The sequence below is a fragment of the Takifugu flavidus genome, chromosome 21, assembly GCF_003711565.1.
Source record: "Takifugu flavidus isolate HTHZ2018 chromosome 21, ASM371156v2, whole genome shotgun sequence".
In the NCBI taxonomy this organism is placed as follows: Eukaryota; Metazoa; Chordata; class Actinopteri; order Tetraodontiformes; family Tetraodontidae; genus Takifugu; species Takifugu flavidus.
Window position 1 is genome coordinate 4,238,860 of NC_079540.1, and position 22,259 is coordinate 4,261,118.

The 22,259-nt window shown below is 44.3% G+C and overlaps 5 protein-coding genes across 5 annotated transcripts in view; all 5 read right to left on the reverse strand.

Annotated features, from left to right (window-relative positions):
• Positions 1 to 959: 959 nt before the first annotated feature.
• Positions 960 to 3,873, reverse strand: LOC130518084 (coagulation factor XI-like). The gene is made up of 9 exons (XM_057020411.1): positions 3,715 to 3,873; positions 3,475 to 3,631; positions 3,300 to 3,412; positions 3,075 to 3,216; positions 2,105 to 2,238; positions 1,884 to 2,016; positions 1,658 to 1,764; positions 1,290 to 1,449; positions 960 to 1,200 (listed from the first exon to the last, which is right to left on the reverse strand). The coding sequence occupies exons 1-9, from the start codon at positions 3,773 to 3,775 to the stop codon at positions 1,098 to 1,100; spliced, it is 1,110 nt and encodes a 369-aa protein (XP_056876391.1). The 5' UTR covers positions 3,776 to 3,873; the 3' UTR covers positions 960 to 1,097.
• Positions 3,874 to 4,705: 832 nt separating this feature from the next.
• Positions 4,706 to 6,791, reverse strand: LOC130518082 (glutathione S-transferase A-like). Its single transcript, XM_057020409.1, has 6 exons — positions 6,535 to 6,791; positions 6,387 to 6,452; positions 6,125 to 6,230; positions 5,369 to 5,487; positions 5,106 to 5,191; positions 4,706 to 5,007 (listed from the first exon to the last, which is right to left on the reverse strand). Exons 1-6 carry the CDS (start codon positions 6,700 to 6,702, stop codon positions 4,875 to 4,877), a joined length of 678 nt encoding a protein of 225 aa, XP_056876389.1. The 5' UTR covers positions 6,703 to 6,791; the 3' UTR covers positions 4,706 to 4,874.
• A 1,509-nt stretch (positions 6,792 to 8,300) lies between these two features.
• On the reverse strand, positions 8,301 to 10,085 carry LOC130518079 (glutathione S-transferase A-like). Its single transcript, XM_057020408.1, has 6 exons — positions 9,822 to 10,085; positions 9,357 to 9,422; positions 9,169 to 9,274; positions 8,978 to 9,096; positions 8,816 to 8,904; positions 8,301 to 8,731 (listed from the first exon to the last, which is right to left on the reverse strand). The coding sequence occupies exons 1-6, from the start codon at positions 9,987 to 9,989 to the stop codon at positions 8,599 to 8,601; spliced, it is 681 nt and encodes a 226-aa protein (XP_056876388.1). The 5' UTR covers positions 9,990 to 10,085; the 3' UTR covers positions 8,301 to 8,598.
• Positions 10,086 to 10,297: 212 nt separating this feature from the next.
• LOC130518162 (glutathione S-transferase A-like) lies at positions 10,298 to 11,644 on the reverse strand. Its single transcript, XM_057020557.1, has 6 exons — positions 11,430 to 11,644; positions 11,161 to 11,226; positions 10,975 to 11,080; positions 10,787 to 10,905; positions 10,594 to 10,679; positions 10,298 to 10,509 (listed from the first exon to the last, which is right to left on the reverse strand). The coding sequence occupies exons 1-6, from the start codon at positions 11,595 to 11,597 to the stop codon at positions 10,377 to 10,379; spliced, it is 678 nt and encodes a 225-aa protein (XP_056876537.1). The 5' UTR covers positions 11,598 to 11,644; the 3' UTR covers positions 10,298 to 10,376.
• A 116-nt stretch (positions 11,645 to 11,760) lies between these two features.
• fhod3a (formin homology 2 domain containing 3a) overlaps positions 11,761 to 22,259 on the reverse strand; it is a 30,565-nt gene continuing 20,066 nt past the window's right edge. Inside the window, 16 exon segments of the mRNA XM_057020676.1 lie at positions 11,761 to 12,806; positions 12,993 to 13,157; positions 13,536 to 13,740; positions 14,187 to 14,210; positions 14,346 to 14,550; positions 14,629 to 14,819; positions 14,919 to 15,080; positions 15,537 to 15,656; positions 16,340 to 16,522; positions 16,603 to 16,761; positions 18,097 to 18,237; positions 18,387 to 18,444; positions 18,446 to 18,734; positions 18,737 to 19,072; positions 19,462 to 19,809; positions 20,913 to 21,130. Of these exon segments, the coding sequence (XP_056876656.1) occupies positions 12,730 to 12,806; positions 12,993 to 13,157; positions 13,536 to 13,740; positions 14,187 to 14,210; positions 14,346 to 14,550; positions 14,629 to 14,819; positions 14,919 to 15,080; positions 15,537 to 15,656; positions 16,340 to 16,522; positions 16,603 to 16,761; positions 18,097 to 18,237; positions 18,387 to 18,444; positions 18,446 to 18,734; positions 18,737 to 19,072; positions 19,462 to 19,809; positions 20,913 to 21,130 (2,881 nt within the window). The 3' untranslated portion in view covers positions 11,761 to 12,729.

The following is a 22,259-nucleotide window of genomic DNA, read 5'->3' on the forward strand; positions in this document are numbered from 1 at the left end:
AGAGACAGAGAAGAGAGGAAGGAGGAGAGTGTGTGTGTGTGGGGGGGGGGGGGGGGGGGGGGGGGGATAAGACCCACTCTGCGGCTCAAAAACAAAGAGGAAGTCAAAGTGAGAGAAATCAGCAGGTGGAATACGCTTCTTCTATCTTTTATCTCTTTCATTTCTTTTTTGCTTGACTTAAATTTTTGGATTTAGACAACTTTCCATCTCAGTCTGTGGCGTAATCTCGTAAATTTTACTTTGGCTTCGCCACAACAATGGGACAGATTTGTTTGTTTCCTAATGTTTGCGTGTTAATCATCAGGACCGAGGACATTTTTTTCTGGCAAATGGGAGGCGAAAAAAAAATTATGCAGCTTAAGCATGCTACAACAATGGGTCGCGCTTCCAAAACATCCACTTTTCTCTTCAGAGTAACATCTGGATCCATTCATGTTAAATCGGGATCTATCCCAAAAGCATGTGCTTGATAGTTCCATCCATACAATCCAGCGCAGGTTTGCGTTTTTCTCTCTTTGTCATATATTTAATTCATTTTTAATATTTCTCGCAACGCATCACAACAGCCCAATTACCGGTCAATAATGGGTCACACTGGTGTCCAGGGAGCTTGAAAAGTACAACCCGAGTGATCATAAGAGGTGAAAAATGGCAACATGAACATTTAAAATGCTCTGAAACACCACAGAATATTACCGCAACCAGCAGATGTTACTGGTGTAGTCCTGGTCTGAGTTATGGTGCTGTTTTCTCTGACTGCCAGAAGAGGGAGACAAGCGCCCTGCAGCTTTTGTGGATTAAAATTAATGCTTAATACACTCAAGATGGCCTGTTAAGAGTTTCCCCGCCTACCATGAGTTAGTGGTTTAATAACAGAAAATGGTTGGAATAGGTGGCATATTATCATAGTAAATCAATCCACCTTCTATTCAAATTAAATAAATAAATAAAACCAGTCGTCTTTGTATAGTGTCATTTTAATTTCATTTGTAACATCATTTTCATCGTTCTCGTCAGGCAGTAGACTGATCCGCTGCTGCCCTCTGGTGGTTCAAATGTCATGTTACAGTATGGAATGAGTTCGAAACCGCCTTGCCTCATGGGACAGCCGAGAGGGAGAACCCCGACACGACATTTTGGAGTTTAACTATTTTAGGAGGAGCAGGGATGGTAATGGTGCGCTTCAGGTAGCAGCGGCGCCTGCAGCACACATTCAAAAAGAGTTTCAGAATTTAATAGAATTTTTTGGTTTGTTTGTTGTTGACGGTGCTGCACAACGGATGCATTACCTGTAATCGCGATCGATGAATTGTTCTGTGAGGTATGTGTAGAACTGGCATTTATCATCTTCATCACAGGCTTTCTGACACGCTTCTGCACTGTCAACCATCTTGAATTGAATGTCCTCACCCGTGAAATCCACTCCTTCCACAGGGGTCCTAACCCAGGCTGTTAGCAGAGAGAACTACATCAGTAATAATACCACTGACTTCAGTAACATGCGGTTAGGTGGTAACCACTCGTAAAACCATCAGGTAGATCATGGTGTGATGTAAAAGTGGTGAAAACCGAGAAGTGTCACCACTTGTGTTCATTTTACATGACAAAATCTCATTGATTTATGAACCCAGATTCATTTCCCTTCAGTGATACATACTGTCATCGAGCTGACAGCCGCGCGCTGGAATCCCAGATGTTACTCCATTTTGAGCCTTCAGCACCATTTCAAGTGGATTCTCCTTCAGATGACAGCGGAAGCTTTCACTATAAAAAAAAATTATATATTATAAAATTATATATATCAGGATGAATACATAGACTAGAATTGGTGAGTGATGGTGGAAAAGAAGAGCAAATATTTGCTTGAATCTGGCTCACATTACCTGGTAAAAGAGAAGTAAGTACACCGTGGGTGAGCAGAGCAGAGCACCTGACAGTGCTTGTCAGACACGGCCGCCACCTCCTCAAAGTTTTTTCCTGCAATGTCAACTTGAGGAAACAAGCTTCTTTCGCACTCTATCCAAAACAGAGAGGACGCAATGATGGAAACAAAGCCGATGCAGCAACTAGTACAGTTATTTTTTCAGATGCTGCGACTGTGCACCTTCGGCAAATTTGGGATGAAGCATTTGAATACTCCTAGAGAATCCAGACACGGCATTTGCCAGAGCTGCAATGACGGGGGGCCTTGGCACAGTCCAACTGTATTTAAGGTGGCACTTAAACCTGAGAGAGGAAATAATTTCATTAAAGGTCTCTAGCCCCTGTTGAGCCATCGCATCTGAATCCTTTCAGTCCGCTTTGGCTGCACTTCCACTGATAACCAACAGGGGCAGACTGGAAATGATCTGCTGCCCCCTACAGGGCCATCCCAGCCAAACAGCAAATCAACCAAAATATGGTCTGTAGATAAGTTCTATTTGTGAATAAATAAATAAAAAAGTATATTTGTTTATCCAAGGTAGTTTTCTATGTCAACTGGACTGGGTTTCTTTTGAAGACGTTTTGCCTTCTATCCAGAAGGCTTCTTCAGTTCTGAAATCGCTGGGGAGAGAGCTTGAAAATATATAGCCCCTGTGGACCATCTGCATGCTAATGATCTGGGTGGTCACCTGAGAGTCGTTAGCAGGGTCGTTGGTCGGGTCGTTCACCTAGTTTCTGTTGAGGTGGCTCCCCTTTGTCTGCTGGATCACATGGTGGTGAGTCACTGGGTCTCCTGGAATGGTGTGAATGTTTGTTTTGAGACTCTCAGGTGACCACCCAGATCATTAGCATGCAGATGGTCCACAGGGGCTATATATTTTCAAGCTCTCTTCCCAGCAATTTCAGAACTGAAGAAGCCTTCTGGATAGAAGGCAAAACGTCTTCAAGAGAAGGAACCCAGTCCAGTTGACATAGAAAACTACCGTGGATACAATGACCTGGATGATTGAGAATCTACACAGACATATATTTGTTTATAAAAGTATGGCCGTTATTAGGAGAACATCTAAGCAATGGCTACTTTATTCCCAAAAGAAGAATGTAAATTATCCAAAAGCACAAAAATCTGCAGTTTTACCTGATGATATTTTCTGGTATATTCCCTATTCACAAAAGTAAAGAACTGACAGAAAGGATCATCTGTGCAGACTCTCTGACAGTCCCCATAGTTTGCGGTGAACAGTGTTTTGTAGTCTGCTCCCAAAAAGTCCACATTCTGATAAACCGGAAATTCTGAAAAAGAAATGACGGCCAAAGTTACACTTAGGAGAGGGTGACTGCTGACACAGTTAATTTAAAATAAGACTTTTTTTTACCTGTCAGCTCTGGCGTGCAGGATCTGAGAGAATATCCTGAGGTTGCACCAAATATCGGAGTCTGGATTTTGGGCTCTCCGGATGCCGTAACCTTAAAGTAGCAGTAGAAATGCCTGCAGATAAAAGCCTCAAGTTTAAGAACTTCCCCCGTTTCAGTCTTTTGCTTGTTTTCTACCTATTGTCTTGGGTCCAGTCGGGCCGAACAAAGGTGAAGAACATGCAGGAAGGATGATCGGTGCAAAGTTGCTGACAGTGTTTAGCATCTGACGCGTAGACCTGTGCTACGTCTGAGCCGGGGAAGTCCATATTGTTCTGAAGATCCATTCTACACCCTAAAAACACACATTTATATGATTAAAATGATCCACGCGTACGTAAACGTGCTCACACAAAATATGTGTTTAGACGTCAGTACCTTGAGTGAAGCCGAAGCTGCACATTGAAAGCAACACCACCGAGATCAGAAATCCTTCCATTCTTCAGCGATGTTCAGTCTGTCGAGGCCAGGCAAAGTTCTGGGAGACGGGCTCCACTGTGGTTCCCTTTATGCACGATCCTCCCATTATTGACTTTTCTACTGGTTGGTTGAGCATAAAAACACCTACAAGATAACCTTTTCAACTATCAATGTTTTAAAAGCACAACCAACAATTAAAGTCCACATTAATCAGTCTGCAGCTAAAATGGGTTTTAATTTTTTTTAAACAGCCATGGATTAACTCCAGATTAGCACACAAACGTGGAGGCTGCAGTCTGAATGATTTTTTAATGCTAAACTGCATTAATTTGTTTTATTCATTTGCTAGAACTGTGGACCAAAGTAAACAAGAGTGACCCTGCCGAGTTTGGAAACGGAATTACGTAAAGAGGTCAAAGATCCCAGTCTGAAATGGAAAATAGATCCCAGTCTTAAATATTTGGATTCAAAATGACAGCTGATCTTAGAAAGTGCAGACCAGTGCAGAATTATTTACCCTGACCTGAAAAGAAAACACTTACCCATCTGTCACGTGCAACAGGCTTAAGAATGCAATTTAATTGAATTATCCGTTAATTATCCCTTTGTTTTTTAACCCTGCAATACAAATTGGATCCTCGACGGGACGTGTCGTCCCATTTAAATATATTTATTTTAAGATGTCATGGTACGATATCTCGTCTCGCCTCAAGGAAACAGCCTTTACCGCTGTGGAGACATGGCAACATGACAGCAAAGAGACTAATGGGGTGAAGGAGGTTTTAGATTTACCGGTACTTCATCAGATCATGTTTGGATGCGTTTTGTAGGATTCCTCCACTTCTTTGTCGACAAAGTGGCAAGCGAGTGAGTAAATGTTCACGTCTGGACGACCTATTCATTTCAAAATAGACTAAGTGGGACCGAACAGCCAAATAAAGACAAAATCCACATTTGAAGTGAGATTTTATTGGGTTTGTTTACAGTCAAGCAAATGACCTTCAGTTTGCATCACGATCTGTGACATACAGTTATGCCAACATAAAAAACTAGAAACTAGAGTAGTGCAATGGATGGAGGGGTTGTGGATGATCAAACAGATGTAATGTTTAAGCTGCTCAGATGTCCTTCAGCAGATCAGAACTTTGCGGGTTCTCCAGCCAGGATTGAGGCCAGGTGGCCTTGATGCTGGGTCTGCTCTTCAGACGGTTGTAGTAAGCTGCCAGTTTAGGGTAACGCTCCATGCTCAGTCTGCCAGATTCATTCAAAAAATAAATAAATAAATAAATTTAAAAGTTATAAATGGGAAAATGCAGGGAAGGCTGCACTCATTTCAAGAACCCACATACCCAAAATGGAAGAGGTAGCTGATGGAGGGGAAAATGCAGACATCAGCCATCGTGAAAGAGCTTCCTGCCAGGTAATCTCCTTTTACCTGCGAGCCAGATTCAAAACAAGACCTTCATGAGACACTGGCTGCTACAGTTAGGCTATCAGGTTCCCCTTATAGTCTGTCAGTGCATCATGACTCCTAACCCAGATCATGTGTCACTTATTGACCCATTTCTTTTGTATTGTCTGTTCAAAGGTTGAGCTTTTGTGAGGCCTTTACCTTCTCCAGATACCCCTCCCACAGCTTAACTTCAGCGCTCAGGGCCTCTCTGTTTCTCTTCACTGCCGAGTCGTGTCTCTCCCCCTCCGGGACCAGGTAGTTGTAGTAGATGACGATCCCTGAAAAAGCCCCAAAGAGACAGTTTCATGGCGAAATAAAAGCTGTACATGCTGTGCAGAATGGGCCCCAGTTGATTTCACTTCCTTTGCGGGGAGGAAGTTATGCAACACCAGAGAAAACATTGAAGGTGGCTCATTTACAGACCCCGTGGTGTTCCATCCTGACATGCTGCAGTCATAATGGAGATCTGTTTGTTTCAGACTAAACCAGGAAAAGGCAACCCAGCCCTCCAAGTGCCACAGCCAGGCCGGGTTTTCTTTCCTGCCAGGTAAACAAGGAAACTGGGATCCTGTGTGAAAAGTAAGACAGAACACCCGGCCCCGTCCGTAGCTGTCATAGGACTGGGTTGCCTTCCCCTTGGACTTAAAGGTTTTTATTCTTTCCACCCCCTCTCCAGTATCCTGCCCCGTCTTGTGACTTTCACCCCACATGAAAGCATGTGATCCTCAGCGAGAGGTGCACCACATATACTTGACACATGTTGCCATGGCTTGACTGCGCGAACCAGTGCATCCCCCAGTCTCCAGAGAGGAGGACGGGCATCCCATAGTGGTGCAGGATGTTGCCAAGAGTGAAACTCAACATGTCAACAAGTGGCTAGAGCGTTTTTTTATGACATAGGTTTGGTTGACATACCGGATTTCTGGGTGAGGGCGAAGCCCTCGAACATGCGCTGGTACATCAGTGCCAGCTCGTTGGGGCAGTCGGGGGTCAGCTTGGTTCCATTTGACTTGAACTGGCTCTGGTTTTTGGATGCACAAAGGAAAAAAAAAACCCACAGATATTATGAATGCAACTACTGTGCTCGGGTTTCTTTTCTTCTGTGAGGTCTGCGGGACCCTCCCGAATGTTAACTCTTTCATGACAACATGAATTTTTTAGCAAGGGAAGCTCTCACCTCCAGAAACAAACAGGCAGCGTAGGACTCATTCAGGACTTTGTCCCCCCATTTGAATGCAGGCAGCTTAAGACAAACGTTTCACATTACTGTAATGACTGGAATTGTGTGCACAAAATAAAGTTGACATGAGAGAGTGTGTGTGTACCTGCCCTCTGGGATTCATCTCCATGACTTCCTTTGACTTGTGCTCCATTTTCTCAAAGGAGAGCAGTTTCTGCTTGTAGCCTTTTATCTCCTTCTCCTCCAGGGCGATCATCACACGCCAGCAGGGGGGCGAGCCGGAGCCCCACAGCAGAGTCATGTTCTGGGCCATGTTTCTAGATGGGTGGTCTCTGACGGCGACTGGTGCTGCGAGTGAGGGGAGTGATCCGAAGAGTGGAGCCGGAATGTCACTACTTCCTGCTTATATAAGGAGTTCCAGCCCTTTGGCTACACGATTGGTGGAAGTTAGTCCCATCCCACTTGGGTGATGTCACCCAAGGATCTATGACCCTCAACACAGTTGAAGTAATTCACACCCAAGCCAAATATGTAAACCCTTGACTCCCATTTAGGAGTGACATCACTTTCTCTGCATTAATAATCTGCAATTACTATAAATTAAATATAGCCATAATAGGCAAAAGTATTCAAATGCCATCCGCAGTTCTGGGGTGGAACAGATGTTTGCTCATGAGTCTAACAATTTTTGCAATTTCTTTGGCCAAGTGCAACACCGACATTCCACTTTAAATGTGTGGGAACCATGATGACAACGGGGGCTGACTTGAGCTTAAATTGTCTCCCACTAATCCGGCGGTGAAAGTCAGAGTGACTCAGCAGATTTCGCCCTCACCTCTGCACACGCTCAGGTCTGCTCACCGCAAATGAAGCCAGAAGATTCAAATATCTGTTGATGGTATCAGAGATGACCTGCCCTGCATGTGGTTTGGGGGCGGGGGCGGGGGGGGGGGGGGGTGGGTCATTTCAGGTGAATTCCCAAATAGATTGAAGCAAAGTCGTAAAGGAGAGACCCCCCCCTCCCCGCAGCCTCACAAATGCTGCATTCTGAAGAGCTGCAAAACTCACAAGACTCACATGTGGTATTTTGCTGAAGTTTGATTGCCCCCTCAGGAAAACATTCATTTTGTTAAAATATAATCACCGCACAGAGGCTCGTCTCTGAGGGAGGTGATGATTTTGCTCAACAAGCATGGAATCCGCATTTTCTGTTGACAAAGCAACAGCGACTACAATCCAACAGGTTTTTCTGCTCCTTTGTCTGCTCTGCTATGCCTGCACGTCCATGTTCAGTGTGCACAGGCCATGGCAATGAACACAGCTGTCACTGGACCATTCTGGTTCTATAAAGGTTGAATGAATAGGGAGAATATTGTTGAAGATAATATGAACTGATCAGATTGGCACACCTAAAGATGTTATCAGAGGTCTTCTGTTTGGAGGTGAATCATGTCACCCAGCATGTCCACCATCTTCTGTGCAATGCCAGCCCCATTTGTGGGTTGAGAAATTTGTTGGTTTTCATGGTAGAGAGGAAGATAAGAATGCAGCTGGTAAAGCATTCACTTCCAAATTAATGATAAACTCCTGAGCCTGAGCCAATTGAACAAACAGGCAAATTCCATGTTTAATCCCAATAAGTCAATGCCAGCTCAAACATCTGCAACACTCCACAAAGACCTGACCTGGACATAATCCAAAACAAATGATTTACTTTTATAAGAGCCCAACTTTGATTAGCAGATAGAGGCTATATCAGTTAGCAGAGTAGAAAATGCCCTTGGGAAATATGTCAAATCATGCTTACTCAGGCCCTTGCACGTACCTTTGTGCTACTACACCAAACCACAAAACTATTGTGTCATGATGTTGACAACAACACCCACTCTGAAATACAGGTCTGATACAGGATCAGCAGGTACATCCGGGTTTTATTGTTTTTAGGAATTGTGTTATTATTGTGAAGCAAATGCACAAGGTAAAGATGTCAGTCTAGCGCCATCTAATATGTTGCAAAAACTAAACAGGACCATGTCCTCCACATCTCAGCCTACGCAGAGTCTGAACAAGCTGATCACGTAAGAGTGGCCATTTTGATCCAGTGTTGGAAAAATTAATACCGAGTCATATTCAGCAACAGCTGGAGTTGGAGCAAACAGAACAATCGGTGCCAAACAAACACGTGGGATTGAGGCGTCTCCACAAGCTGTCAGATGTCCTTCAGATCATCTTGTCCCTTCAGGTTCTCCAGCCAGTGAGGTGGCCAGCTGGCTTTGATGCTTGGCCGGTCTTTCAGCAGAGCGTAATACTCCCCAAGTTTCGGGTAGCGATCAGCAGACAGCCTACAGAACCAGAAGAGACGATCGACACGCGCTGACAAACCGCACGTCACATCTGAACCTAACATGGTTTCCCCCCTTGCTCACCCAAATCTGAAAAGAGTGGCGACGGTTGGAAATACGGTCACATCCGCCAGCGTGAAGGATGGTCCTGCAAGATGAGATTTGGGGCCCAGCTTAAAAGGAAAAACAATGGAACCAGTGAAGTACATCAAGATTTGACACGTATCCTTGACAAGCATGTGCTACCTTCTCAAGGTAACCCTCCCACAGGTTGAGCTCAGCAATCAGGGCTTCTTTATTTCTCTTCAGAGCAGAGTCATGGCGCTCTTCTTCAGGCACATACCAGTTATAGAAGATCACGGCAGCTAAAGGATATTCAGAGCAAACTGGCTAATTGTAGCAACATTTTTAAGGTCACGAAATTTTAGCCATCTTACTTAATTTGTCGTAGAAGGTGAGCCCTTCAAACATGCGCTGGTACATCAGCGCTTGTTCTTCCACGCCATCTGGGACCAGTTTGTTTCCTTGTGACTTGAACTGGGTCTGGTTTAAAGAAAAACAGGGGAAAATGTGCACAGTGCCATTTTGTCATGAGTGTTTTATGATCCTACTACTGCTCGCTCACCTCCAGGTAAAAACAGGCAGCGTAGGATTCATTCACTATAGTAGCTCCATGTTTGAAAGTAGGAAGCTGGAAGAAAACAGGAGTTTAACAGGTGAGAGATGTGAGCTCCAGGGACCGATGCTAAACGTAAATCAGAAACACCATAAAGCCCCTGGGAGCCAATTATGGACACCTGCTGACTTGACACACTTGAGTAACATTAACTGGCAGCTTTACAGCTAAGAATGCATGGTTTACCATTATTATCCTATAAAAACCAAAGGTATAATTAATATTCTTTCATAAAGTACCTTCATTTGGTAAATGATCCTTGAACGCAACACTTTAAACACTAACGTTCTCTTACTGCGCTTGCAGTGACTATAAAACCTTTAAAAAACAAACTGGCAGATTAAGTAGCTCATTAGAATATGTGATTAACTAGTGAGGGGATTTGTTATTCCTTTATCGGGTACATTCATCTACCTGTCCTCTGGGATTGAGGTGAAGCACTTCTTGAGATTTGTGCTCCATTTTATCAAACGACAGAAGTTTCTGGTTGTAGCCTGCGAAGCCCTTCTCCTCCAGGGCTATCATCACCCTCCAGCAGGGAGGAGAGCCAGAGCCCCACAGCAGAGTCATGTCCTGGGCCATGGTTCCAATTCGGACGGGCACAAAATGTCACACTTCGAGGCTTCTTGAAAGTGTGACAAGCGCAGATAAGAAATATATCTTGCTCTTTGAATTGTTAACAGTGAGCTCGTGCGGCAATAAAAGTATTTACTGGCACCTACCGGCCACATGAAGTATTACAAGTCTTTCTTTTATTATTACCATTCCTGTTGTTGTTGTTGTTGTTGTTGTTGTTGTTGTTGTTGTTGTTGATATTATTGCTGTTGTGATCAAATGATTGAAAACATTTGTGCAATGCAAGGTGATAAAACAATACAAGAACGCAGTTGTTTTTTTTTACAAGATATTTATTAACTAAATAATTAACCTAATTTACATACACTACAAAGTTAACGTGATGGATGTGCTTCAAAGATCCTTTAAGATGTCGTAACCCTGTGAGCTGGCCATCCACTGTGGGGGCCTGCTGGCTTTTATGCTCGGTCTGTCCTTCAACAGGCTGTAATATTTGGCCAGTTTGGGGTATCGGCCAACAGAAAGCCTGCAGACAGAAAACAGGCTTGTGATGGAAGGAGGTCATTCCTTTATTCTGGGATAAATCTTCCATCTCTTCCATTTCACTTACCCAAAGCGAAAAGCATAAGCAACATTTGGAAAGATGACCACATCAGCCATCGAGAAGCTTCCTGCCAAGTACGAGCCTGCAGCCACCTGCCAGCAGACATCCAGGAGATGACACTGTGTGTACAGTACGTGTGTGTGTGTGTGTGTGTGTGTGTGTGTGTGTGTGTGTGTGTGTAGGCGCACGCTGCTCGCACCTTCTGCAGGTAACCTTCCCAGAGTCTGAGTTCAGTGGTCAGAGCTTCTCTGTTCCTCTTCACAGCAGATTCATGTCTCTCCTCCTCAGGGACCGACCAGTCGTAGTAAATGACTGAATCTAAGATGCATCATCAGCTTTAACATTTGTGCTCAGTGCTTTTGTCCAGTTATAGTGTGTTTAACTTACTAAGTTTCTCGGTGAGGGTGAGGCCTTCCATCATGCGCTGGTAGACCAGAGCTTGCTGTGTGGGGTTGTCAGGGATCAGTTTGATACCCTGGGTTTTAAACTGGCTCTGACAGAGAATAATACCTTTTTAAGCATTTCGTAATAGAAACACGAGTCAGTAACTTATTGCACGGTTCGATACTCCACCTCCAGATATAAACACGCTGCGACGGACTCGTTCAGGATGTTGCTGCCGTGTTTGAAGGCAGGGAGCTGGAGGACAGAGATGGTAACTGAACCCAGCAAAAAGCGAAATGAAAGTGGCATTGGTCGATTTAATCAACATATGAATATTTTATATACTTTGCAGGTCACAACTATAGCAGATTTATGATTGTAATATACTAATGATTCATTTGAATAATACATACTCAAGTCTACACCCCATTCATGTGAATGTATTTTTTTTACCTTACCTGTCCCCTTGGGTTGACTTCCAACACTTCCTTTGATTTGTGCTCTCCTTTCTCGAAAGACAGCAGCTTGTGTTTGTACCCCTGCAGCTTTTTCTCCTCCAGTACAATCATGACTCTCCAGCAGGGGGGCGACCCAGCCCCCCACAGCAGAGTCATAGTCTTGGACATGGATTTAGCCCAAAATGGTACAACACAAAATAAGAAATGGTGCCAGTGGTGAGTGAACCGCAGGTCATTTTATGACACCTTTTCAATCCAAAGGTTGCGCGGTCAGGACACACCCTCCGGTTCAGGGCCTTGAAACGTAAAGCAAAGAAGAACGACACCTCCGTCTCTTTTAAATCAATGTTTGTTTATTGCAGAATATGAATACACAGCATTTCAAGTGAAAGTATATTCAACCACAGAGATATTTCTCAGGTTTTGCTGAATTGTGAAGAGAGTTCTACAAACCAGTTCAATACATCTGTCGCGTTCTTTTTGTTTTGTTTTTTTAGATTTTATTACAACTCAAACACCCTCTTTGCGCAAACTATTTTACACATTTCTACAGAAATTACAAAAATAAAACATCAGGTGAGCCGCACAACTCATGCACGCTGTAGCACAACGGTAGTTCGTACCGGACGGGTGAAAAGGGCTTCTGCACATTTGATGCAGTATTAACCTGCATGTCCTGCAAAACAATTCTCCTTTTGTTTAAAAAAAGTCATCATCCTTTTGTTCTTTTTACACTTTAAAAACAGTTCCTCTGAGTTAACAATTTTTTTTAAATTCTGACCTTGTTCGTTTCAGAAACTAGTGACATTGAGTAAGGTGCAAGATGTTCAAGCTTTGCATATAAATACTTAGGACGATTCAGGCACTGACACCTTTTCCAATTGCTAATCAACACAACCACAGTCATTGTGCCGTCAGAAGTTCCTATTTTAGCGATGGTCACTTTAAAATCCTCCAAAGACGATCAGCTGCCTACAGCTGAAATTCACAGTTTTATCGAATGACAATAACTCACCAGCAAAAAAAAATCCCTTTGGACTCAAACATATGTTAAGATAAATAAAATATGGTTTCAACTTAGTGCAGCATCAGCAAATACAGGTTACAATACATTAGTCCTTCGATGTATCGTCTTTCCTCATGTTCACTGTTGGGTTTCGTTGCCTTAAAAAACTATCAAGGTTGCAGCTTCATCACTCAGACACAGCAGGCAAAAGCAGCTAAAAAAACATGGTTGAAGGCAGACAGCTGGAAGCTGGAGCTGGGTATCCACGGCAACACGGTTTGTTCATGATCACTCTTAGGTGTCGGGACAATCGGTGAGTCCCAAAGCAAGAGCTTCCTCTGGGGTCAGGCCGCTCTTCAGGGTCCTCCTCACTGTCAAGAGAGATGGGGCAAAGAGAGGCAAACAAGCGCTCAGTCATCACATCACCTGATGTCATTCAATAATCCAAATATTTATTTCTCGTTCTACAATAAATCCAAATTAATCAGAGCTATAAAGAATCATATCAGTCTTGAGTATACGTTAAAATAGGATTTAAGTATTCATTCAAGCCGTACATGACTTGCGGTTGGCCCTTGACCTCCTTCTCTCTCGGGGCTGGGCTCTGGTTCCGGGACCCTGAGTGGCCGACCTCACTATCCGCTCCATGATCTCATCGGCAGCGTCGTCTCCACAGATCTGTGCATCCTCCACGGCCGGCGTCCGTGGCTGCAGAGTGCGCCCTGGACAACACAAAAAAGTATTGTTCAAAAAAGAAAAATAAACAAACAAACAAACACAAAATCACACAAAACTACTAATCACAGTAAAAGGCAACACCTAAAGATAAAAGCAACAATTGTTTTTATGTTAAACTAGATTTTATGGATATAATTACATTTTTAAATGCACATTTAATGCATGCATTCTCAAACAATCATCAATTTATTAATTATATTATCTCATATTTAACTATTTACATATATTTGATTAGTACCAATTACATTGTTTTGTAATATTTATCTTAAATAACAATAAAAATCATTGAAAAAAGCTATACTTTTGAAGCTGAGAGAAAAATTAAAGTAGTTTGTAATCCTTCATTATGTCATTGTTTTCACCTCCTCGTCCCGGCCGTGATCTCGTCCGTGTCCGAAGCCCCGGTACTCCGCTGACCTCCTTGTCGCTGCCGCCGAGGCTAGTCCTCAGCACGGCCTTCATGTTCTCATGTTCTGCTGCATCTTCTGAGTGACCCAGACCCTGAGGCTGTCCTACATCCTGCCCACCACCAGGGGCGCTGCTGCTCCTGCAGCCATTTCGACCGTACTGTAAAGACAAAGACAAACGAGTGAAAAAGAACAGTGTGTGCAAAAGAATTAAAAAATACCAGCTTGAAATATCAACATTTATTGTGGTACAATATCCTTAAAAGAGCGGTGACATTATTGGACAATTGGACAATGATTTTATTCAAATCCTTTGAAAGTAACATGACATTTTTGTATATTAAATGTTGAAACAACTTTCAATGATTCTCTTCATTAAGAAACGATTATTATTTATAATACAGAAATTATGTGCTTGGCTTAAAAATTGTCATCATTATCTTATAAATTAACATCTTATTTTGTCCCCACCATATTCAAATTGCACGTGCCCATAAACCACAACACATACACATGTGCACTGATGCTCAGATGTTAAAAAGAAAAATGTGTATTCCAGAAACCTAATGGGTCATGCACACACACATGCAACACACATGTTGATACCTCACTGTCCTCTTCATTATCAGACTACGAAGGAAAGAAAGTTGAAGTCAGAGACGAGCTCAGAGGAAACAGAGGTGGAAACAGCAGCAGTTGATAGAGAGAGTAGATTAAAGTGTGTGTGTGTGTGTGTCTCTGTGCTGATGAGTGTGTGAGGCTCACAGGAGCGTTGACGTCCACGATCATCTTTCCCCGGGTCTTGTTGCGTTCTCGGTGGTCGGCTCGTTTCTGTTTCTGCTGCAGCACACGGTCGCGCGTGGTCCGGTACTCCAGCGCAAACTCGCTGAGGATTTTACTGAACCTGTGGACGCTGATGTCCCTCACGCTGTAGGCCGGATGACCGAGGTACAGCAGGAACGAGTGGAACCTGGAAGAACACAGAGAACATGGAAAGTGTTGGAAAAGTGTTTAGAAGGGTGGGACAACTGTCGAATCAGCCACCCACCTGTTGATAATCCTGCGGTGAACGATTTTGAGGATGATGATCCTCTCGGCGCAGTCTTTCAGGAAGTCAGACATCTTCTGCTTCAGCTGGGGCTTCATCTCGTGCTTGGCGATGACCTTCAGGTGGTCCCATGAGGCTTTGCAGCGCCGCTCCATCTGACACAGATTCTCCTGCAGCTGGTCGAAATCCACCTGATGGCGAAGGAAGAGAGCAAAGGAAGGCATCTTACTGCTCTCTTATCTTTGTTCCACCGTTTGATAGATTTGAAGACGCGTTTCAGGATATCGCACCTTTGCGGACCGCGTAATGGCCCCAATCTCAGAGTAGAGGTCTGAGCTCTGAGGGAAGTTCTCAACCACCACAGAGCAGACGTGATGCAGCAAGGACTGCTTGTGAACCGTGTCCTTCACCTCCGGAACCTTCTCCAAATATGTCAGCTCGAAGCCTTTAGCCTAAACACACAGCAGCATAAAGTATTTACAAATGAAGTCACATTCTTCCTCTTTAATTTCCTCACCCTTAATTCACGTCAAAGTGAATCTAAAATAAAATATATGAATAGAAGGTGAGTTTAGTTTTTTTTTTTTTTAAAAAAGGTTAAAACATGAGTTCTGTCATCTATCAAATACAATTTTGAAGTGAACTCTTTTTAGGTTCGTAACATTTCAAGGCAACCCAAACATTATCTTCCTTTTTTTAAAAAAAAAAAAAAACTCAAACAACTGGTTTGTTTTTACAGTGTGTAATCAGCGTACTTCGGCTTCATCGCATTACCGAAACTGATATAAAATGTCAGCTTTTAATTGAAAAATTACAGGACACAATGGTCCGGATTTATTCGCATCATTATAATTACTCCTGAAGAAACCAGTTTGTCATTATATCCCATTATAGTTGTGCGGTCTTACGTTGCTGCTGTTGAGGAAGTTTCCAAAAGACAGCAGTGTGGAGAGGATGTGGCGCAGAGTTTTGTTCTTCTCCAGCTGCTCCATACCCTCCTTCAGATCCTGCAGAGGTTCTGCCACTTCCTGCCAACAGCAAGACGCTGATTATTATCAACCGGTGTCCATAAACACAAGTTTAGTGGGGCTGGATTATCCCAGGTGGCGGGCAGGTGCACGCCGCCTCCCAGAACACATCATCTGCACCGGTCTGAGGTCATAAGAGGATGTTTAAAGGTCGCCGCCTCGGTCATCCATCAAATGTGCTCGCAATTACACAAAGCTGTTGTTTGCGCACGGCAGGTGACTCATGTGTGCCTGTGTGTGTGTGTGTGTGTGTGCCTGTACGGTATGCTGCCCTCCATTAAGTCTCCAATAACCAGACCATCCCGCAGAGTCCAGTTGGGAACGCCATTCTGCCAAGTGGAAATGGAGAGACGAAAAGTGCTTCCTGCGGAAAGCCGTAAAATTTACGGGACGGCGACTTTGAACTCTGGGATGCATCCTTTGCCTGAGCGAGACGCAGCACTGCTAAGAGTGTGTATTTTGTCGTGATGTTATGACATAACTATGTTGATGTTCTGCAGATGTTGTTGCTACCAAAACACAGGGAACGGAAAGGCGCACAGATGCTTTGCACATTGACCCAAACCTGGAAAACACGTGTTCTTTCGGTTTTTACGCCAAAGCTGCTCTTGCTTTAACCAAAATTCAGTCCTGATCCTCACGATTTCACATCGTTCCACATGCTTAATTGAGTTTGTATAAACCTTCTCAGTCGCCTCGTAGTCCATCTTGAAGGCCCAGAGCTGGAGTCTGGCAGACAGCTCGCTGATGGAAGACAAAGTGAGGAGAAACTGCTCGGCTGAGCCCAGAGGCACGTCAGGGTTGGCCAGCTGGGCCTCTTGGATCTTCTGCTTCTCCTCCTCAGTGGGGATCATGGTCAGGATTTTCTGAGGGACAAAGCAGGTTTAGAAAGGATGCATGCACTTATTCACACCCCCGACACTTGCTTCCTCCTGATAGCTCTCACCTCGATGCCTTCCTTGTTCAGCGCGTACTCGTCGAAGTTGACGATGGCAGTCTTGATGGTGCGGGGAGGGGGGAGCACGGTCAGACCAATGTTGATGGCGTTGCTCCTCTTGGAATCCAAAACGATGATCTCTTGACGCTTCCCATCAGCTGCTGTTTTCTACAACACAAAGATACACAGTAGGGTGGGTCCTCCTTTCTGTCTGCGTCTGTTTTGTGTTTGTGGATCTGTGCGATTATGAGGGACCAACACTCCAGCTGGACTCACGGCAAATGTGAGAGCTAGGTTGTTTACAAGGCCATTAGCGTGTCTGCAGCCAAGTAGTAACTGTCATGAAACACATGACCTCATCAACACTGAAGGCCATTACAAGCTATTTCTAAAAACAGGAAGCTGTAATGGTGTGTAACCGAGTAGGTGCTATGACCTGGTTACTACCACTTGGATGTTACCTAATCACCATGTGGCGTTCGTTGCACTTGGAATTCTGATGCTCCTGTCAAGGCACAACTTGTTATAACTGTATCCATAAAAAGAAAACTGGTTTGTGTGTATATGTAGTTATACCCAGACATGCATGTCAGAGATATTCATTTTTGTTTGTGCATATATTCTGAAAACCTACAGATTAAGACCAAGAGTTGCAGTACCAAGATAAACCGTAGGGGGCAGTGTTGCACTGAGGAAAATAATGGGGGGAAAACTTTTTGTGAAATTATGAACATATTTACAATGTTACATTAGCTTTAATACTGCTACACATGGGAAGAAGTTGTTCTTTAAATAAGGAAAAATAAAGCTGCAAAATAAAGATGAGAATGTACGATTTTAAAAAACGCATACTTTTCCAATAACAACGTTATGAAAACATCAATGTGTGAAGCTTGGAACAAAAGAAGGACCTTGCAAAAGAAACAACATGGTATCAATCAAGTCTGAGGTGACTTCTGACAGCATCACTGTCCTGGTGGTCCTGTAAATTTCAGATTATCTGTCTTGGCTGTGGATTTTGACTACAGCTTTTTAAATTGGATACAGACCACCGTCACCATGCCACATTATAGCTCAGGTAAATTCCAAACTAAGGCTTAAATCTAACCAACATTGTCCTTTTGAAGCGGTGGCTCAATCTGTGTGAGGCCCCATCGTAGCTAAACATACTTTTCTCATTTAGAGGCTTTGTGGGAATTATGGGAGATTCAAATCTCCCCCGTTTGATCACAGTCTGAGCACACATGATCCTTAACTCTTAAAACACAAAAGTATAGAACACCATTACCACTGAGCAGTCATGATGCGTGTGATAATGCGCCTAAGAACACAAAAATCTGAAGAAACTGGAACTGTGATGCTCTCTGCTGCATTTATCCCCATAAACTCAGCATATTAGCCTGATTCGTTTAATCTCAACGGTGGTAACATCAATGCTAAACTAAACCAGCTGTTGCTGAAGTTCCAGGGATAACTCAGTCAAACCGGGAGCTGGTTTCATACCTTTGTAACTGGTATTTCTTTTGATTTTGACTCAAACAGATGTTCCAGTTTGGCTGTGTCCAGCTTCACTGGTTCCAGTTTGGACCAAAATAAGTCACCACTCCGCTTGTAGTCCCTGTAAAGAGACTCCGTCGGATGTACCTGATGGGAAGTAAGAGAAAATTAGGGAGCAACAAGTTAGATGTAAATAAGACGATCTGAGCACGATGAACCTTTTTTAATAATTATCGACCCACATTTTATCCCAAGAATTTTGTAACATTTTCGGTTATTTTTTTTGCCCAACTCACCTCGCTCCAAAACAGCCTGATCGTCTTCTTTTTTTTGTTAAACAGAGGCGGTTCCGGGGGGGGGCACTGGGATTGGGGCGTTGAGCATCGGCGGTGGAGGAGGCCTCATGATCCCAATCAGGGGAGGGGGTGGGGGGCAGCTGCCTAGCATCGGAGGAGGTGGCGGGAAACGAGGAATGCAGATCGGAGGCGGAGGCGGGGGCGGGAGGTCGCCGCATCCTCCCATCAACACGGCATCCAGAGTGTCCTTGTCGTCCTCGTCGGTCAGGTCGGTGAAGTTGATGTCCCCGATGCGGAGCTCTCGGGGGCTGGCCAGCAGCTGGTCCCAGATTGTGTCTGACTCTTTTTTGGCGGGGGAGGAGGGGGCTCAATGGTGGGGCATTCCAGGTGAGGGTGGGGCGAAACAAGGTCCTTAATCAAGTCTCCGAACCGCTCCGCTAACGGTCGGATGGTCCCGCGCTGCTCTGATTTGTCGGCCCTGTTGTCTCTCTCCTGGCCGTCGTCCAGCTGCTCGTCAGCCTCTTCCTGAGTGTCTTTGTCCTCTCCCTCTTCTTTCTCTTTCTCCTTCTCTGCATTCTCCTCCTCCTCCTCTTCATCCACGGGCTTCTTGTTCTGAGAGTACAGCATGTCCAGCATGAAGAGCTTACTGTTGAGGAGTTTGCTGCACGGCTCTTCTTCTTTTAAGCCTGAGAAAAGTTAAGAGAGAAGCAGATAAATAGACACATGACAAACAAAAATAATCTAAAATAATCAAAAGGATTGCTTTTGTTTGCACATACTGTACCGTGCTTAACTGTACTTTACTAGGCTCTAAATTTGTTTGAAGAAATAACATTGATGTTATCAAGGTCGCCTCAGCTTTGGCTTAAACCTGAACAAACAGCCTTCATCAAAAACTGGAGCATTGAAGTTTGAACAAAGAGCCTCTTAGTGGCTCATGAAAGATGCTCTTGACTTAATAAGAAATATGGGCTGCATTTATATAGAAGTATTTCCTGTTAAAGTGTTTGTTATCGATGTCTCCAGTGGGAAAAAAAAAAATCCAACTCTAAGAGTGGCATAGTTAATCACCCACCATTCTCGTTGCTGGCCCTCTCCTCCCTCTCCAGAGTGCTGCTGGCAGAGGAGATGCTGGAGGCCGAGCAGTTGTCCTTCTCATTCACTTCCTCATTCTGTCGTTCCTTGTCGCTCAGGATGCCACTGTCTTCCTCTGCATCTTCTTTTTCTCTCTCTGGTTCCTGCTCACGCTTCTCAGCCTCCTCCTCCTCCTCCACCTCCCTGACGTCCTCCTCCTGCTCCTCTTCCTCCTCCTTATCAGCTGCCGCGTCCTCCTGTGGAGTCTCCTCTTTTTGCTCTTCCTCCTCTCCGCCGGTTGCCTCTTTTTCCTCTGTCTCTACACTGGCGCTGGAGTCATCGGCCTCACCTGTCACCGGGGAAAAACCCTCATTTGAACGCCTCAACGACAGAAACGTACTGTAAAGGTTTGCGATTAGCTCCCGAACACGCTTGGCGAAACGTGACATCCACGTCTTCTAAACGTTAAAGACGTCTCTGTCCGCGCTGCCAGCCGGATGCTACTGTATCAACACGCAGTAAGAAAAACAAAAACACGCGCCCACGTGCTAATGTCAACAATACGGCTGGCACAGAAAGACGCGTTGTTGCAGGACCGGGATATGATCAGGAAATGAGGAATTAAGTTCCTGTTGACGTCCAAACACCCATGTACATAACTCAAGAGAGCGGTTCATACGGTGAGGCAGGCAGGGTTAAAATAACACGAGGCTGAGAGGCCTCGGGTACTAGCTGGAGGACGGGGGCTCACTGCAGCGTGTGGAGTAAACTCCAAAACAAGGCTGTTTTCTCTTATGAGATGTTTTGGCACCACACTCTCAAAAAAGCCTTTCAAAAACAAATGTGACCTTTCACCCATGTCCTCCTGTGCAGTTTTTTTTTCTTAAAGCGTTTTGCACGATCTGTCTCGCCTTTGCTTCCTCCGCACATGCTTGAATGCTAATTCAAGACAGCCTGCGAGCTGAAACAATTTAAGGTTTAACTTTGGGGAACCCAACTGGTTCCAATCAAAAGTGTCAAAGTGTGTCAGAACTTAAAGAACAGTTTCCAAATCTCCACTTTTCACGACGCCATGTAGGCGTTCCCGAAAAAGTGATTTGATGTTTTTTGCGTCGACTGGATTTTTCTCCGCTATGATTTAGTGGCGGACGAGGATCACAGGAACTGTTTAGAATTTTCACGTTTTTCAGCAACGATCTGAAACACCATCCATCAGAACATGCACCGCTCGATGCAACATGTGCTAATTTCCAGTAATTATGACTCTGACATTGATTAAACTGCAACAAAGGCCCATACATGAAAGTCTCGATGAGCTATTTTTGCCTAATAAAGTCAGCTCCCGCTGCTGGTTAAAGTAATCCCTAACATAACATAACCACAGACAAATAATTACCACTGGGTAAAAGAGGTAAATATGCATTTTTGATCCAATGTTCACATTTCTCCTACCTGTCTCAGATGGCGTGTAGGAGGCGGCAGGGGTCTCGCATTCGAGGTCAGCTTCTGTGTCGTCCTGGGATGCGAAGGATGATGGGGTGCTGCTGCGCGATGACGACGGCCAGGCCTCTGTTTGTTCAAAGTTTAGGTTGAGGTCATGGTGAGTCCTCGGCACCCGCGCGCGCTCCTTCTCGTACTCCTCCGCTGCCAGACGCTCCACATTCTTATACCTGCGACAGAGAGGCAGAGGATACGCTCAGCGTCACCGCTCCTACTGCTGCGCCTCATCATTACGCTGCTCGAAACCATCCGCACGGAACCGGAGAGGAGATGGAGGGGAAGGCTGATAAGAGCAGGACAGATGAGGGGAGCTGGATAAACAGCAGAACTGAGTCAGAGCAAACCTGTTCAAGAGGGCTCGTTCAGCACGCCTCCTTCTGTCCTTCCCTGCTCTTCTCTACCTCTCCTTTCTCTTTCCCTGCCTTACCAAACCTAAACACTCAACTGGAACCAGCCAGAACAGAGATTTGTGGCACTGAATCAACCTTCTCTCTCTTTCTCTTCCTCTGTGACCCCTCCTCTTTCCCACCGTGCCGTGAATGTGTGGCGCTTCTGTTCAGGGTTCATTAGCATCGGGCCACTTCAGAGCGCCGAGGAACGCTGCGTAATAATATGGGTGCTGTGGTGTGTGGGAGATTAAGAGTGAAAAAAAAAAATTTGCATGTTTTTTTTTGTTTGGCCTTCAGAATTTATTGCAAGCAATGCGAACCTCCATGGCAGCATTGTGTTCAGTGCAAACATTAGCGTGGAAGTATGTGAGAGATGTGAACAAGGCCCGTATTATATTAACCTGGGAAAGGATGCGCCACAAGGAGGGTCTAATTAAACAGGAACTAAATTATTATTATTATTATTATTATTGAATTATTATCCTAATTCAGGAAAAAGGGTATCAACACTTGATGGAAGTGTTATATTTTAAGATTGTTATATAGTCGATATCACAGGCAAGAAAAAGATGGGTTTTTAAATGGACATTCAATAGACAAATAATCCTCATTCTGCCAGGATGGGTGGGCACTCGAAAGCACCATGGGAAATGTTACAAGAAAACTTTGGCTCCACATTAAGGCAAGATAGAGGATTGAACCTGAACTCAAGCATGGAACTTTCCTTGGATTAAGTGTCAAGAATCGAGGAAACGTCCAAAAATAATGCTATTGCTAACTCCCCTGTGGCCGAATTTGTCACAGCATCTCTCCTTCGTATGCGCTTATTGTGGTATTTCTTTATGTATATACAGATGTCAAAGGGGGAAAAAAAGCAGGCAGATCCATTAACTGCCAAAAAATAGCATGA